Source organism: Anolis sagrei, chromosome 1, assembly GCF_037176765.1.
Source record: "Anolis sagrei isolate rAnoSag1 chromosome 1, rAnoSag1.mat, whole genome shotgun sequence".
NCBI classification, from domain to species: domain Eukaryota; kingdom Metazoa; phylum Chordata; class Lepidosauria; order Squamata; family Dactyloidae; genus Anolis; species Anolis sagrei.
The window spans coordinates 132,508,591-132,527,294 of NC_090021.1; the positions used below are offsets into that span (position 1 = coordinate 132,508,591).

The 18,704-nt window shown below is 44.4% G+C and overlaps 1 protein-coding gene across 1 annotated transcript; it reads left to right on the forward strand.

Moving 5' to 3' along the window:
* The first annotated feature begins 296 nt into the window (after window positions 1–296).
* Window positions 297–4,641, forward strand: LRATD1 (LRAT domain containing 1). Its single transcript, XM_060787448.2, has 2 exons — window positions 297–749; window positions 3,274–4,641. Exons 1-2 carry the CDS (start codon window positions 692–694, stop codon window positions 4,263–4,265), a joined length of 1,050 nt encoding a protein of 349 aa, XP_060643431.2. The 5' UTR covers window positions 297–691; the 3' UTR covers window positions 4,266–4,641.
* Window positions 4,642–18,704: the final 14,063 nt, after the last annotated feature.

Sequence of the window (18,704 nt, forward strand, 5' to 3'; positions counted from 1 at the left end):
AGGTATCGAATCCAGTTTAATCACAAAGCGATCATTAAGGGATGAAGAGGAGGAGGTGGTGGTGATGACTGTGATGATGACAAGGTAGGGCCCTTCCTCACAGCCCCATATCTCAGAATATCAAGGCAGGAAATCCCACATTATCTGAGTACTGATAACTCAGTTCAAGGCGGATCTTGTGGGATTTTCTGCCTTGATATTCTGGGAGACAGGGCTGTGTGGAAGGGCTAAAGACAAAGGAGACTCCCATGGAAAGGCATAGGCCTGTTGAGGCTCCCTTCCTCAGCAACGATAACGGCATGCCAGGAGCGAGTGAGGCTGGCTCACACCCCCCGTGTCCTACGCCTCTCTCCGCCTCCCGGGCTCCGGGCTCCTCCCCTGTGAGCCGTGCTGCTGCGGCAGACGCGCCGAGGCCGATGGTGCGCCGGGGATCCCCCCTCCCCTCCCTTGTGGCGTTGATTGGCACCCCCGAGCCCGCGCACGCAGCCAATGAGCGTCTTTCGGGGGCGGCGCTTGACGCCTTGACTTGAGCCTGGCCACCGAGGGGACTCCAGAGCCGCGCGGGGCCGTCCAGGAGAAGGAAGGGAGGAAGGCAGGCAGGAGGCGGCAGCCTGCGGGCTGCCCAGCGGAGCCGGGCGAGGCAAGGAGGAGGCGGAGGCGGAGGCTGGGCTTCGGAGCGCCCCTTTCTCCCATGCATGGCGGGCGGAGGACTCTGAAGGACGTCGGGGGCTCGATCTGGGCGACTCCGGGTACGAAAGGGTCCCTGGCTAGATGCCCCTTTTCCCTAAGCAGAGGCTGAGGCGTGCGGAGGAGAGCAGGCACCGCTATCCCTCCCTCCTTCCTTCCTCTCTCTCTCTTTCTCTCTCCCGTGTCCGCCTTTGGGGGGAGAGAGGTGTGTCTCTGTGTCTGTGTCTCGCTCGCTGCGTGTGGTGTTGTTGTGAGGATACTCCCTGTTTCCTCTCCAAGCCCCTTTCGCTTGGGTGTCAGCCTCCCCACAACCTCCCCACTTCTTCCCACCCCATCTGTTCTCTCTTTCTTCTCTCCCGGCTTTCTCCTTCCTCCTTTCCTTTTGGCGTTCTCTCTTTCTCCGACCTTTCTTTCCTCCGGGCTCTTTCTCCTTTCTCTGGGGCTTCTTCCACTCCAGAATAAAATCCCACATGATCTGCTTTGAACTGGGATATAGGGCAGTGTGGACTCAGATCACCCATTTCAAAGCAGATGTTGTGGGATTCTCTGCCTTGATATTCTGTTTGGAAGCGCCCTTGGATTCCTATTCCTCTCTCTCTTTCTTTTGTTCTGTCTTTCCTCCCTCCTCCCTTCCTAACTTTCTCTCCCCCTGGCCTTCCTCCCGTCTTTTTTGCCTCCCTTTCTTCCTAACTTTCTCTCCTGTCTTTCTCTCCTTCCTTTCCACCTGACTTTCTCTTTCCTTCAGGCTTCCTTCCTTCCTTTGGGGCTTTCTCTCTGGCTGCCCTCTATCCCAGGATGTGGTCCCAGATTATCTGGCAGTGGAGACTCGTTTAATTCAGTTCAGATCGGAAAATCTGGGGTCAGAGGCTGGGATGTAGGACAGTGTTGATCCAGTATCTGTCTTCTCTTCCTGGCTTCCCTTCTTTCCCTCCTGTCAGTCTTTCTCTCTGTTCTCCAGGCTTGCATGCTTCCTTTCTTCCTTCTGATTCTCTCTCTCTTTTCCTGGCCTTCCTTCCCATCTGACTTTCTCCCTCTCTTTCCTCCAGGCTTGCATGCTTCCTTTCTCCCTTCTGTTTTTTCCCCTCCCTCTTTCCTTCTGCCTTCCTTCACGACTGTCTTTCTCTCCCTCTCTCTTCCAGGCTTGCATGCTTCCATTTCATCCTTCTGGTTTTGATTCTTCTTTCCTTTTCTCCTGGCTTTCTCCTGCCTGCTTGTCTTTCTCTCTCTCTTTTCCCTCCTGGCTTTCTATCTTTCCTTCCGGCCTGACTTTCTCTCTCTCTCTCCCCTTCTGGCTTGCATGTTTCCTATCTTCTTTGGAGACTGCCCTTCTCTCTTTCCTCCGGGTTTGTTTGCTTACATGCTTCCTTTTCTTTCTTGTGGTTTTCACTCTTCTTTCTTTCCTCCTGGCTTTCTCCTGACTGTCTGCTTTTTCTTTGTCATTCCTCCAGGCTTGCATGCTTCCTTCCTTCCTTTCCTTCCTTCCTTCCAGCCTGACTTTCTCTCCCTCTTCCCTCCAGGCTTGCATGCTTCCTTTCTTCCTTCCTTCTGGTTTTTCCTCTCTTTCCTCCTGCCTTCCTTCCCACCTACCTTTCTCCCTCTCCCTTCCTGGCTTGCATGCTTCCTTTTCTTTCTTTTGGTTTTCACTCTTCTTTTTTTCTCCTCTTGACTTTCACCTGCCTTCCTTCCTTTCAACCCCCCCCCCCCTCTCCTCCAGGCCTGACATGCTTCTTTCTTTCCTCTTATCTTTCTCTCTCCTTCCTTCCAACCCGACTTTCTCTCCCTCTCTTCCTGTCTTGCATGCTTCTTTCCTTCTGGTTTTCACTGTTTCCTCCTGCCTTCCTTCGAGACTGCCTCTCTCTTTCTTTTCTTTGGGCTTGCTTGATTCCATACTTTCTTTTCTTTCTTATGGTTAAACAGAGGCTGGATGGCCATCCGTCAGGCGTGATTTGAATGCAATATTCCTGCTTCTTGGCAGGGGGTTGGACTGGATGGCCCAAGAGGTCTCTTCCAACGCTTTGATTCTATGATTTTCACTCTTCTTTCTTTCCTCCTGACTTTTTCCTGCATGGCTTTCTGCCTCTCTCTTTCCTTCAGGGTTGCATGCTTCCATTCTTTCCTCCTGGCTTGCTCCTTCCTTCCTGTCTGACTTATTCTCCCTCTCTCTCTCTCTCTTTCCTCCTGGCTCGCATGCTTCTCTTTCTTCCTTGTGGTTTTCACACATCTTGCTTTCCTCCTGGCTTTCTTCTGCCTGCCTTTTCTCTCTCTGTCTCTGTCTCTCTTTCTTTCGTTCCTCCCGGCTTTCTCTCTTCCTTCCTTCCTTCCGTGCTGACTTTCTCTCCCTTTCTCCCTCTCTTCCCCTGGCTTTCTTTCTTCCCTCCCCGCCTCTTCGCCTCCTCTCTCTCTCTTCTCCAGGCTTGCATGCTTCCTTTCTTTCCTCCTGGCTTTCTCTCCAGCCTGCCTGACTTTCTCTCCCTCTCCTCCCCTCCTGGCTTGCTATCTTTTCCCCTTCCTTTTGGTTTTCTTTCTCCCTCTCTCTCTCTCTCTGTGTATCTCACTTGCCTTCTCCTCCCTTTCTTTCTCCGGCAGACCCGCCCGCTCCCGCCCTCCCTCCCGCCGGGGCGGCGTCCTTGATGGGCAACCAACTGGACCGCATCACCCACTTGAACTACAGCGAGCTGCCGACGGGGGACCCTTCGGGCATCGAGCAGGACGAGCTCCGCGTGGGCGTGGCCTACTTCTTCTCGGATGAGGAGGAGGTGGACCTGGACGAGCGCGGAGGAGGCGGAGGAGGGGGCGGCGGCGGCGTGGGGGTCCCGCCTGAGGCCACCAAGTACAGCGGCGGGAGGGGCGCCGGGAGCCCCGCCCCGGAGACCCCTGTCCATCACCACCACCACCACTTGCACCTGCACCACCCGGGGACTCCCCCTCCGCCGCTGCTGCTGAGCGAGCCCCAGTTCCGCGCCTTCCGCGGCCCGGAATGTATCTTCTCCAAAGGCAGCGGTGTGGGGGCGCTGGGGGTGTACCCGGCGTCGGCGCTGCCTGCGCTGTGCGAGGCGGGGGACCTGCTGGAGCTGCTGGACCTGGGCGGCGCGGAGCCTCCGTCGTGGCCGCCGCGCTGGGCCGTCTACGTGGGCGGCGGGCAGGTGGTGCAGCTCCGCGGGGGGCAGATCCGGCAGGAGGGGCTGCGCGAGGGCGGGGGCGGGCTGGCCGGGCGCGTGGTGAGTGACTGGTACCGCTTCCGCCCGCTCGGCGCCGAGCTGGTGGTGCAGAACGCGCGCGGGCACCTCGGCCTCAAGAGCCCCGAGATCTGCTGGACGAACTCGGAGAGCTTCGCCGCCTGGTGCCGCTTCGGCAAGCGGGAGTTCAAGGCCGGCGGGGAGGGCGCCCCCGGGGCAGGCGGCGGAGGGTGTCCCAGGCAACAGTACTACCTCCAGAGCCGCTTAGCCGACGGCGAGGCCCGCACGGCTCGCTTCCACAGCCTGGAGGAGCTCATCCGCGAGAAGCGGCGCCTCGACGCCTCTGCTCGGCTCAGGGCCCTCCAGGGGATGGACATCGGCGACGACAGCGGCAAAGAATAACCAGAACCACCATCATTGTGATGATGATGATACAAAAAGAGGGGTGGGACAACCCCGGCCACTGAGGCCCGCGCGCACTCGACTTGGGTCGCCCTTCCCGGCCATTGGAGGGGAACTCCGCAGCAGCATCAGTCGCCATGGCAACCGAGTTGGGCCCTCCCAGTCCCCGCCTCACTTTGGCCTGCGCTGACAGTAGATAACACAAAGTGGGAAATAGGGAGCCCAGGACTGAGAAGAGGAGGATAAAAGGAGGAAGGAGATGAGGGGAAAAGCGTGGTTTGCAAAACCTGTGGACGTTCAGGTCCTTCCTGGCTATGTGTTGATCGTACCTCCTTCCTTCCTGGCTTGTGCTTAATAATAAAACAAAACAATCCAATTGATTTGCCCCCTTCCCCTCTTTTGAAATGTTCTCCATGGCTGTTTTAATCCACCATAAAAGGTTGGTGGAGTGTTCCTCTGTGTTTAAGAGAGGAAAGTATGACATAATCATTATTCTTCTTTATAAGACACATGGGAGAACTTGGGCCCTCCTTCCTCCAGGTGTTTTGGACTTCAACTCCCACAATTCCTAACAGCCTCAGGCCCACTTAACTGACTGAGAGGAGATATGATAGCCATGTATAAATATGTGAGAGGAAGCCACAGGGAGGAGGGAGCAAGCTTGTTTTCTGCTTCCCTGGAGACTAGGACGCAATGGGACAATGGCTTCAAACTACAAGAGAGGAGATTCCATCTGAACATGAGGAAGAATTTCCTGACTGTGAGAGCCATTCAGCAGTGGAACTCTCTGCCCCGGAATGTGGTGGAGGCTCCTTCTTTGGAAGCTTTTAAACAGGGGCTGGATGGCCATCTGTCAGGGGTGATTTGAATACAATATTCCTGCTTCTTGGCAGGGGGTTGGACTGGATGGCCCATGAGGTCTCTTCCAACTCTTTGATTCTATGATTCTATGACTGAGCAGGAAAAGAAAAAGACCCGAGCCTGTTAGGAATTGTGGGAGTTGAAGTCCAAAACACCTGGAGGAAGGAGGGCCCAAGTTTGCCCATGCCTGGTTTATTGTGTGCAATGGGCCAGCCCCAACCAGTTCCACAGCACAATGCTGTTTCCTCCTCAGGAGGAAAGCCTTACTAGCATTTACACCAGTATTTCTCAAATTCTGCTCTTCCTGATGTTTTGGAGTCCAGCTCCCACAATCCCTAACAGCTGGTAAGCTGGCTGACCCATGGATATACACTAAAAGAGACTTTCTTCCATCTCTATTGTAGTGTGTGGGAAACATCCCTAAGGGCCTTTGGCTTGTTGCTCAAAACTTCCTATTTCAGATTGCACCCTTCTTTCTTGTCACTCTCCACAGTGTTATTATCCCTGAACGTCTTTCATTGGGAGATCATCAACTGGTAGGCTGTTAGGAGTTGTGGGAGTTGAAGTCCAAAACATCTGGAGGGCCAAAGTTTTCCCATGCTTGATCTACATTCAGGGGTGACCCTAGGTAATTTTCAACTGTAAGCAAACAGTATTTTGTCGTCATTGTCCCCGCCCCACCAATCACTGATATATATTTTCTGTTCGTAGTGGGAGTTCTGTGTGCCATATTTGGTTCAATTCCATCATTGGTGGAGTTCAGAATGCTCTTTGATTGTAGGTGAACTATACATCCCAGTAACTACAACTCACATATGTCAAGGTCTATTTTCCACCAAGAGTGCCTCAAGAGTGCCCCTGGGCAAAATCAACTATACTGCAAAGGCTTACTTTGCGTAATGGGTTGAGCCGCCCCTGTCTACACTGTAGAATTAATGGAGTTTGACACTTGAACTGCCATGGCTCAAGTCTATGGAATTGTGGGAAGTGTTGTATTAAGAGGTCTTTAACTCTCTCTAACAGAATGCTGGTACTTTCCCAAACTCCATCTTCCTGGATTCTATAGCATTGAGTCATGGCTGTTGAAGTGGTGTCAAACTGCATTCCTTCTATGGTAGGCATGGGCAAACTTTGGTCCTCAAGGTGTTTTAAACTGCAACTCCCACAATTTTTAACAGCCATCTCAAGTAAGGTGGCATGGACTTCTGGAAAGTGTAGTCAAAACATCTGGAGGGCCAACGTTTGCCCATACCTGATTGATAGTGCAGATCAGTGTTTTTTAAATTACTCCTTCAATTGTTTTGGACATCAGTGCCCGGAAATCACAGCCAGTTTACCACCTGTCAGGAATTGTGGGAGTTGAAGTCTAAAACATCTGGAGGAGCAGAATTTGGGAAATACTGGTGTATATGCTGGTGAGGTTTTCTTCCTGAGGAGGAAACAGCATTGTGTTGTGAAACTGGCTGGGCCTGACCCAATATACAGGACGACCCGCACTATAAACCAGGCATGGGCCAACCGGTGCTGAAGTTTGCCCATACCTGGTGTAGATGCACCCTTGGGTAAAGGGGAAGGAGTGTTGCTTTCTCATTTGGTGGCAAAAAATAAAGCCAGTTCCAATTGTTCCTTAAGGGAATATTCCCACAAGGTGTCTAGACAGGCTCACTCAGAAGTGAACCTTACTGAATTTTACAATAAGGCAACAAACCTGTCTGCCCAGATCTGTGACCAACATTCTGTCCCATTGAAGGGAGTTGGAGTTGTTTTGAAGTGAACATGCATCAGTTTTGGTATTGTGACTGCAGTTTTATGTAGTTATCTGCTCATAGGTCTCAATACATGTAGAGAGGTTTATTGCCAAGTAAAAAGTGCATTGCGTTAGACTGCAGTGTACCTGCTAACACTTTTGAGCACCTTGTATATATACATGTATGTGTTTTAATGATGCGCCTTTTCCTTCCCCCTGCAATGAATGCATACTTCCTGGGTGAAGTAGGTACTCTGATTTATGTTAACGATTATAAGACTGTATGGAACCAAGCAGTGGTATTCATTTCACATTAATATCATTGGCAAGAGTGTTGTTTAGTGTCAGATTGTTGGCCAAGAATCAATAGTTAGAGGGGAGGTGCTGCGCTCCTTGCTAAACACAGCAGTTATTTGGGACTTGTCTGCATATTAAGTTCTAAAATTACAAGGAAAAGGTTCTCTTACTGCTGATAAAACATCTCTGCCCCCAATAAATTATATTTAGAATAGATGCTGTGGGTATAGATTGTGTAATAAAGGAGCTTGGGAAAGTATTTTTGAAATCAGGAGGTGGAAATTATAAGCTTCATTTAGAGTCTTTGCTCTCAAGTAAGTTAGGCAACTCTAGCTATGTAAACTGAAAGGAGCCTGAAAGTGGATCCCTTTACACCTCTATGCAGAAGTAAGGCCAAATAAACTCAGGCTTCTTCCACACAGCTGAAGAAAATCCCACATTATCTACTTTGAACTGGGATATATGACAGTGTGGACTCAGATATCCCACTTCAAAGCAGATATTGTGGGATTTTTTGCATTGATATTCTGGGTTATATGGCTGTGTGGAAGGGCCCACAATGAGACTTACTTTTAGGATTGTTGCTTAAATGTGGCACAGCTATAGCACAGGCTTCCCAGTTTATGTGACCACCAATATAAGATTCAAACCATACCATGAAAGGATGAAGGTCAAAGTCTACTGGTTTGCACTGAAAAGATCTGGAGTAATCAAAGGAGAGTCCCCAAAAAAGAAAAGGTTTAGCTAGATCATTTGAGCACATTTTTGAGGAGCAACTTTTTTAAAGGTAAATATTACTTAGCCCCTTAAACCACAATTAATTTGATGATGACAACATTTTTCTTAGGTATGTTTGTGAATTTTTAATGCTTCCTTTTGTCTATGAAAGTGAACATAGTGGGCTTACTTCGGAGTAAACATGTTTAGGATTGCCTGCAATAATATCTGTGGAATCACATTGGAACCTGCAATATAACTAACCCTTTTCTAGAAAGATTTGGTCATTAGGCTAAGTCTGGTGTTTTTCAATAGTAATAATAAACATGTAGTTCATGAACTATATTGCTTTCCAAACTTTAAACTGATCTGGATATAAGTCCCATTGACTTCAGTTAAGCTTGTATTTTGAGTTGACATACGAATACATTGTTGTTTAGGATAAAATTCCTCTGAATTCAGTGGGAGTTGTGGAAAGAAAGAAAGATCTGTGCTGCACCAGATGTAGAGGGTGCTACAATGCTGTGCTCACTTGCACAGAGTTAAGTTGCACATTTATTAAGGAATATCTCCAATTTTGCCCAGTGGTGTTTGCTCACACATAAATACGCACTCTGTTAAGTGCTCCCACTTATAGGGATTGGCATCCCCTATCCTCATCGACTCAGAAGCAAGTCCCATAGTATTCAGTGCAGAATATTCTCAAGTAAATGGGCATGGATTGCACCCTATCATCACAATCTTATCTGTGTTTCCTCATAAGTGGATCTCATTGGGACTTACTCCTGGTAAGCCAACAAGTTAGAAATAGGTGCAGTTGAATACAGTAGACTGGACTTCAGGTGCACATAGGATCTGATGGGCTGAAAATATAATTTTAATGTGACTTTGGGCATGGGATCATGCTTGAAGTCTTCTGTGCCATTGCTCTAGCATAAATGGTCTGCCTCCTCTACCTAAATCATTTGGGGAACATGGCAGATTTGAAGAATAGTGTATTATGCAGCTACTGGGCATCTGGCAGTGTGTGTTGTTATACCCGTCTCTGCCTGCACAACAATATTCTGCAGTGAAGCAGGGAGAAGTGAGTACATGCCAGACAATACTTGTTCATTATTTATCGTTTCTCTTTGACAGAACTGCAAATAGATTGTCACTGAGCTCGCTTGAAAAGAAAATCAAGCCATGTTGCAGAATGTGATTTGGTTAAAATTTATAAATCCAGAAATGTATCCCCAAAGAAGAAGATGGCTTATTCCAAGCTTTTGCTTGACAAATCCTTATTCTGTTTTGCTCAGCATACATTTGGTGTCAGAAAGACAGCCAGGAATCTTAAAGACAATAATGTACTGTGAAATACAGTCATTCCTGTTTCCATTATATTTGCAACAAACAGCATATTTCATACTAGAATAATTCTTGAATATGCCAAATACCTAAAAAAACCCACAAATCTTTCCACACCTTTATTCTTTTTAAAATATACCAAGCAATAGGAGAGAAAGGACATAAATGTATGTTCTCTTGTCCATATACTCCTCCTTTTGCAGAAACTCGGTTACTTGGCCCTTTCTGTTGTTTGTGCCTATTTCATTGCCATATTGTGTATTGTTCGTCAAACAGTTTCCTTGATTGTTATTGTAAAGGTGGGACAATAGGTCTGGTAAAATAATGTCAGCATCAAAACAAGTAAAACTACATTTCAATGTCAGTTGGGCTTCTGGTTTCATGAGAAGTTGACCAAAAAGACTAAAAGTAGAGTTTCTTCTTCCTTTTAGCAAACAAAGCAGATATATTTGGGAATACATCCTACTGAGTCTAGATCAGTCTCATGTATGAAGATAAGTGCCACATGAATGATTACTTAGGTGATTCTGGTCATACTGCCTCTGATGCAATACTTTTAAATTATTGTTGAGCAGTAGTTAATTTTCACTGATCTGTTTTATCCATGTGCACGTGCATTACTTGCTTGCTATGTAAGTAGATTATGGCACCTGAGTGTGCAAACTAGCTGTTAAAATATTTGACACATTCAGTTGCATTGGAGACAAGAAGAGTTTGCTAATTGTGATGCCTCAACCTAACATGGAGATTTGTCTCCAGAAAATTATTTGTACATTGTGGTTCATTCTGGGCTTATGATTATGGATTGTACAGGAAAACTGTTCGTTGATAACATCACAATAAGTCTACAGGAAAAAAGATCTCAGGTTTCTTCACTTGTTGTTTTGTAGCAGAAGTGATCAGGCAATTTATTTTATTTATCATGTCAGATGCAAAATTAAAAATACAGTTATAATGCATTAAAAAACCACAAAACAAAGTTAAAAACTTGGCATTGTACTAAATTTCCTTTGACCAGAAGCTGGCCACTTCAAGTAACTCTAGTGTAAGTGTAAGAAGGTCCTCCATTGTACATGTGGCAGGGTTCAAGCTGCATTGTAGTAAGTGGTCTGTGGTTTGCTCTTCTCTACACTTGCATGTTGTTGACTCCATTTTGAAGCCCCATTTAGATGCAGATTGGCTCGGCATCTCGTGGTACAAGGGCACAGTCTGTTCAGTATCTTCCATGTTGCCCAGTCTTCTATGTGCCCAGGAGGGAGTTTCTCATCCTGTATCAGCCACTGGTTGAGGTTCTGAGTTTTAGCCTGCCACTTTGTACTCTCTTTTGCTGAGGTGTTCCTGCGAGTATTTCTGTATATCTTAGAAAACTATTTATTGATTTTAAATGTTGGTATGCTGTTGGTGGTGCAATACCAGCTAAGCAGTGTAATTTCTCCAGTGGCTTATGGTGTGGACATCATGTGATAATGTGACATGTCTCATAAAGAGCCATATCCACAGCAGCAGAGTAGCAAAGCGTTAGAGTGGATGTCTTCACTGTGTCTGGTTGTGATCCCCAGGTTGTGCCAGTCAGCTTTCATATGGTATTATTTCTAGCACCCACTTTTTGCTTGATAGTCAAGCAGTGCCTCTTGTAAGTCAAAGCATGGTACAGAGTAACCCCCAGATATATTGGTATGCTGCAATGCTTCAGTGGGATTTCTTCCTAGGTAATCCTCATAGCTCGAGATCCTTGTCTGTTCTTAAGATAAGAAGCACATGTCTGCATTTTAGATGGATTAGGAATCAGCCAGTTTTTCCTATAATAGGAAATAAGAGCACCTGAAGCTTCAGAGAGCTTCTGTTCAACCATTTTAAAGCTCCCTGCTTGAGTGGTGATGGCATGATAATCACCATAGATGAAACTCTCTGATCATTTGTATAAATGTTAAATATTGATAGAGCAAGCAACTCCCCCTGAGGCAGACCCTTCTTCTGTCTTCGTCATCTGCTTCTCTCACCCTGGCACTCAACAAAAAAGCTCCTGTTTTGTAGCAGATTTCCTATGAAGTGAGTAAGGTGGTAGTCCTTTGTAGATCATCACCTCCTCCCTTCTCAGGAGGAGGTGATGATTTACAGTATCATACGCTGCTGACAAGTCTATGTAAACAACTCCTGGATCTGCTGCCTTTCAAAACCATCTATGTGCTCTGTCAGGTTCAATGCTTGTGATATGCAGCTTTCCCATTCTTGAAACCAGCTTGCTGTGGAATCATAAGTGGGTGTATTGTTTTCATAATTCTATGTAGAATATGTCTCTCCAGAACTTTATAAAAATGACACAACAAGAAGATCAGGCAACAAACATTCATATACTGCATTGTCCCCAACAAGTGTAAAATGGCAAAGAATCCTGGCTCATCTCTGCATTTGAGCATAGTTATTATGTGCTAAGCGATTTGAGAATTTTATTTTTGATATTATACCTGTGATGTTCACTTATCTGTATAATTTACAGTGAGTGCCATAGCTCTAAAGATGCCCAGTGACTATAGCTTTGGAGTTGTCTTCTTGTTGTTGTTGTTGTGTGCCATCCAAGTCATTTTCAACTTATGGTGACCCTAAGGCAAATTATGAGGGAGTTTCTGAGATTTAGAGCATACAACTTGCTAAAGTCACCTAATGAGTTTTTATGGCCAAACAGGATTTTAACCCTATTTTCTCCAGAATCTCGGTTCATCTACATCACAGAATTAATGCAGTTTGACAGTATTGCCAGGGCTCGTTGCTATGGAATCATGGAAGCTGTAGTTTTGTAAGGCCTTAAGCCTTCACTGCCAAAGAGGTTTCAAGTTTTGTTCTTCACCAAACTAGAAATCTTGGGATTCCATAGCATTGAGCCATGGCAGTTAAAGTAGTATCAAACAGCATTTATTCTACAATGTAGATACATCCATCCAATGTTCAAACGACAATGGCACACTGGCTCCACACTGGTCTTATGCTCCCCTCCATGGCATCAGCAACAAAAATGTCTATATTGTTATGTGAGTTTTCTGCAATGCAAATTATATGGCGTATATAGAGACTCTCGCTTTTTTCACAACAGAAAACCAAGGGTTTAATGTGATGAATTTAATGGATGTTAGGAGTTGTATTGTAGCCAGGTGTCTTGTAAGACTTCATCTGTCTTTTCTGAATCTTTTCAGTGGAACATCCATGTAACCACTGGGAACTTTTGGCCAGACATATTGAGGAAAAGAGGTGTGTTGTTTCACATTTCAAATACACTGTGTTGGAACCATATAGTAGACCCACTGAAATAATCATGAGCATAAAATTAAACCTTATTGGTTCCTGTTTATTACTTCTCCATGATTAAAATGTATATCAAAACTAGATAAAATTCAACAGAGGTCAGTGCCATCTTGGTCTGTATGAGTAGCATTAGTCTGTGCTGTAGAAAATCCACAGGTGGGCTATAACTTTATTAATATTTATTGCTACGGTTCCTCAAACATCTGCAAGTTTTTGAGTTCCTCTGAACTCATCAGCTAACTCATTAGTAAAAGAAAAAACTAGTGGGGAGGACAAAATAGGAAACTATTTATTTATGGCCAGATCTTTGAACACCACATATATCTACAGTTAAACTCTGTCCTAAGATGAGCTGCAAAGACAATTACAATGCAAAGTTAACTTCCCTAGAGCTGGTATCATACCTGGTACAATTTAGGATTGTTATTTCTTTGTACTTCCGCTATGTGCTGCCAAATAAACCTGTGAGTTTATCCTAAGGCTAGTGGCAGAGGTTTGAGTTGCTAGCTTTCTTGTATTTGCAGATAAGGGGACCCCCAATGCAGTTTTCACCACAGTGAGATTTACTTAATATTCAGTGATATCTGCATATATATTAATGACTCATTGAACCTGCTGTTTCTGTTTTGGAACTGAGATTAATTGTAGACTTTGGCATCCTAAAGCATCTAGCTCTTTTTCTTTTTTCTTCCCAGGGTTTTTTATCCCTCTCCACATTTGTTTAAAACCTTGGGCATTAGAATTTGCACTACACCATTGTAGCTGCCTAGTGTTACTAGTGTAACTTTCATATAGAATCTTGGGATATGTAGTTGGATGAGGCACATAGACTTCTGTGCTCCCTAGCAGAGACCTACCTACAACTACTTCATGAAACTACAAGTCCTGTGATTATTAAGGATTAAAGAATGTATGGAGCTAAGGGGTGCACCTGGAGTTTGACACCTCTTTAACTTCCATGGCTCAAGCTATGCAATCTTGGGAGATGTAGTTTTATGAGGCCTTTACCTTCTATGCCATAGAGTACCTTACCAAAGTACAACTCCCAGTATTCTATAGCATGGAGTCATAACCATTAAAGGAGGGGTCAAACTGCATTAATTCTACAGTGTAGATGTACCCAAGGGGAGAGCCATGGCAGTTCAGGTATCTAACTATTTTAACTGTGTATTTTGTATATCCTGGACATGTGGATACTACCCAGGCCTGTAGCGAGGGGGTGGTTTTAGGGGTTCAACCCCCCCCCCCCCCCGAAATGTTTCAGATTTTTTTTAAAAAAAACTGGTTCACTCATGAATTTTAACTGGTTAACCAAATCCCCATGCTAAGTCTATGATGCAAAAAATTAAGAGTCCCTCCAGAACTGTAAGCACTATCTCAAGCAAATATTGACAATTTATTCACACTGTCATTACTTGCAGCAATAGCCGATGTAGTGAAGCAACCAAGTTGGGTGTGTGTGTGTTGAATGCTCTCATTAAGGAGGCCAGACTTGGTGGAGGTGGTTGACAGGGGCGGAGCTGCAGGCTATTGAAGGCTGCTCTGCCCCCTGCTGTGCTCTTTGCTTCAGCGTGAGCTAGGAGGCAGGTTATTATTATTATTATTATTATTATTATTATTATTATTATTAAACTTTATTTGTACCCCGCTAGCATCTCCCGAAGGACTCGATGCAGCTTACAAAGGCCAAGGCCTCAATTCCCAACATAACACTACACCTAAAGCAAATTAAAAACAATTAAAGCAATATTAAAACAACAAAACAACAAGCAATAAACAATACACCAAAAACGCAATAAAACTGGGCCAGGCTAGAGTAAAGGGTACAGGATTAAAAGTGCTGATGTGACAGGTGATATGTAAGGATTATAGGGCAAGTGCAATGTGCAGTGTACGGCAATCTTAATTCTAATAAAGTGCTTCTGGGACTTGGTCTTGGAAATTTCCTATTCGGGGAAGGCACATCGGAACAGCCAGGTCTTCAAGTTCTTTCTGAAGACTGCCAATGTAGGGGACTGTCTAAGATCTTTGGGGAGCGTGTTCCAGAGTCGGGGGGCCACCACGGAAAAGGCCCTGTGTCCCCACCAAACGCACTTGCGATGCAGGCGGGATCACGAGCAGGGCCTCTCCAGATGAACGAAGTGAACGCGTGGGTTCATAGACAGAGATGCGGTCACGCAGGTAGGCTGGTCCCAAACTGTTTCAACCCCCCCCCCTCCCCCCCGAAATTGTCAACCCTCCCCGAAAAATTTTTCTGGCTACGGCCCTGATACTACCCAGAATCTACAGTGGTTATATATATTATTGTCCAGTATTATTTTAAATGTATAGTGAGATCTCACCTGAAGTGTTATCTAAATGCATGAAAGTCTTCTTGTATAAAATCATATGCTGACAAGTTTTGGGGCTTTAAATTTTTATCTTGAGACCCATGTGCCAATGTAAGGATTTTCATTGCAGGGGAGTCACTTGAAAGTTACTGTTGTGAGGAAAATCATGATTTGTAAACAAGTCACTTTCCATAATCATGAGTGTACTATGCTCCCTTTAGGCTTTTGTGATGTGATTGACTTGTAGGATAGAATAAGGTGTACTAGTTTCACAAAACTCTGATTCATTTTGGCTATACAGCACATAAATAGCAACAAATCTGTTTGATACTTGGAAACTTTCCACAATCTGGCTAAACCAAACTAGTTAATCCAGTTTCTCTGGAGTCATTGCATTTATTTTGACTTCAGTAACACTGAAGCGGTCTGCATGCTACCACTTGTTGTAAGTAAGTTTCGTAGTAGGTTTACATATAGAGACAGTCCCCAAGTTACAAACAAGATAGGTTCTATAGGTTTGTTCTTAAGTTGAATTTGCATGTAAGTTGGGACAGGTACATTTTAAAAGTGTAACTCCAGCCAAAAGCTTTGGATATAGCATAGGGAAGGATTAACACCCCAGTGGGGATTTGTTTTGCTTCCTGTGCCCCTATTCAGAAGATTTCACCTCACTTTCTGTCCCTGTGATCATTGGATTTTGAAAAAACTGGCTTGTTGTGGAAACAAGGATTGGCAAGAAAGCTTCAGTGGAGACGCCTTTACCCCATGATAATTCTTCCAGGAGTAAATTTCCCTTCAGAGGGGTAGATTTCTCTTACTTGCTGTTGTCTCACCCTAGTTCTTAACTATTAGTCATTTGTAAGTTAGATGTTTGTAACTCGAGGGCTGCCTGTATTTATAGAGTAAACACATACAGTATTTGAATATGTTGACTCCCTCACTCCAATCTCAAATTAGTACTCTATTAAAGTGATTTTAAAATAACAGTTCCTTTTAGCATCAAAACTACTTATGCATTCCTTTAACCGAAGCTTGCACAGCTTGTGATGCTGTCAAGCCAACAGAGCCTTCTAGCCAAGTAAAGTGGCAACCCACCAGGGACTGAATAAAAACCGAGGAGCTGTCAAATCCCTTATATAAGTGGTAGAAGCTTGTTTTTTCAATTAATTAAAATCTGTTTCTATGTACACCTCTTAGCCCTTCATCTTTTTGAATGACTCATGAAGCCACTCTGTAGAAATAATGCAGTTTGGCATCATTTGAACTCATGGCTCAGAGTTATGGAATCATAGAAATTGTATTTTTATGAGGCATCAGAACTTTTTGGTAGAGAAGGCTAAAAACCTTGCAGAATGACAACCCCTATGATTCCATAACATTAAGCTATGATAATTGAATTGGTGTCAAACTACATTAATTCTACAGTGTAGATGCACCCTAAGACACGCTGCCTTGGAACATGGAGGATTGTTCTTAGAAAGTTTTTGAACAGAGAGTTGTCAGGCTTTGATTTCTGTATGGCAGTGGATTGGACTTCATGACCGTTGTGTTCTCTTCCAACTCTATATTTTCATTATTCTAGGACTGAGAATAGGTACACCATTTAGTCATCATCCTAAAGGTGTTCCAAACTCCGTGTTTAATGTTGCTATTTTTTCCCCTGTATTGAGTGCAAGGATGTTCCCACCATACTTGATAGATTCTGGTCCATCATCAAATCAATGTTCTCCAAAGACACATCCAGGATTATTCCTATCTATCAAATCAACTGAAATGTGGGATTTTTGTTGGGGGATGGGGCAGGTTGGTTGTGGATTACTGAAGTCCTCCATACTAGTGGTTCTCAACCTGTGGGTCCCCAGATGTTTTGGCCTTCAACTCCCAGAAATCGTAACAGCTGGTAAACTGGCTGGGATTTCTGGGAGTTGAAGGCCAAAACACCTGGGGACCCACAGGTTGAAAATCACTGCTCTATACCCATCTCTCCAACTTCCTATTACAAGTCAAGCAAAATAATTTATTTATAAGAGAAAGAAATGAATAAATTTGAAACCTAATCCAGCCTGGTGTAGGAAGCATTTTAAATTCCATTTTTTCATAATTCATGTTCTTAAAAGTGGAGAGATAAGATTTGCAATGATTGTGTGTCAAATTACTTGTGAGTAAAGATCCACTGAGCTCAGTGGGACTTACTTCTTAGTAAACAGACATAGGCTAGCAACCAGAAATAGCTGACACATTCCTTTGCTAGTTAATGAAATTATTTTAATAGTTTATCTTAAGGACACAACAAAAGAAGAGGCAGATCACAACCTAGCTTTGTGTTTTCTCCATATCATAACTTTTTGTTTCTAGACAGGTTATTTCTTGTTAGGTTTAATGTACCAGTTCTAAGAACCTTTTCATTGTCTCCTGATCTCTTTGAAAATCTTCTTCAATGTGTGTGTGTGTGTTTCATGTCTTTTTCATTGAATGGCTCTTGTGAAGATACTGCCTTTTCTGATCAGACCCGGAGTTTGAACCTAAACTGAGATATTCAAGCAATTATTTACTAAACCTGGTCCTGTCTCTCCCTCCCCTTAAATACCAGACTTTTATTATTGTATTGTCTGCCGAGTCCTGTCTGTGTTGATGCAGAGAGAAGCCTCAGTCTGTCACTTCATAGGAATCAATAAGGTTACGGAAGACTCACAAGGCAATAACTGACAGAAGCTGCCTGCTTTTTTTGCTACAGAGATCTTTTCTTTTAGCAGAAGTTGTTTAAAGCCATTAAAAAAACAACATGCTGCCACTGAAGTGATTGGCTGTTTCACAAGATATTAATCTTTTGACTAGGTTTGTTTTGATATGAGCTTTTGTGTTTATTTTGGTGTGAGTCATGTTACCTGGGACTCCCAGCTCATAGATGTTAAAGACCCCTGGGGATTCCACTGTATTCTGGATTGTTGGTTTTTAAAGTTCAGGTGCTTTCACACTTCATAAAATCTGCCCAAGGCAGTTGCTTCCTTGATAATTAAGGAACTGTTCTGAGCTGACACTGTGGTGACCCAGTATTATTGAAAGATTTATTGAATTCAGACTTCTGCTCAAATGAACTCTCAACATTCCCTTCCCATTTTACTAAATCTCTTAGGGGTGGTAAATATTTTCTAACAGTTCCTTGGTATGATGCTTTGTGTTGTCCATAACTGTATTTCTTTTAGAATTATTAGCAGATGTTTGTCATTCCAGGAGCAATGGGAGTAGCACAGCTCTCGTGGGGTGCATCTAAACTGTAGAATTAATGCAGTTTGACTCCACTTGAACTGTCATGACTCGATGCTATGGAATGATGGGATTTATAGTTTTACAAGGCCTTTAGTCTTCTCTGCCAAAGAGTGTTGATGTCTTAGCAAACCACAACTTCCACAATCCTGTGTTATTGAGCCATGACAGTTAAGGTAGAGTCAAACTGCATTAATTCTACAGTGTAGATGGACTCTTCTTTTAGATAGGGAAGATTGCAAAAGTGTCTCATTATATCCCTGTAAGCCAGGAATGGGAAAACTTCAGCCCTCCAGGTGTTTTGGACTCCAACTCCCACAATTCCCAACAGCTGGTAAATATGAGAGTTGAAGTCCAAAACACCTGGAAGGCTGAAGTTTGCCCATGTCTGCTGTATGCAGACATATAATTATGTAATCAAAACAGAGAACTGCCAGGCTGGGTGCAGAGATCTCAGGACTCCTGTAATTATGGTACTTTGTAGGACATAGACACTTTAATGACTCTGCCTGCAAGACACAAAGCAGGGAAAGATCATATGGGTGCTTCACAAAGGTTTTTTTCCCCCTGCTACTGGAA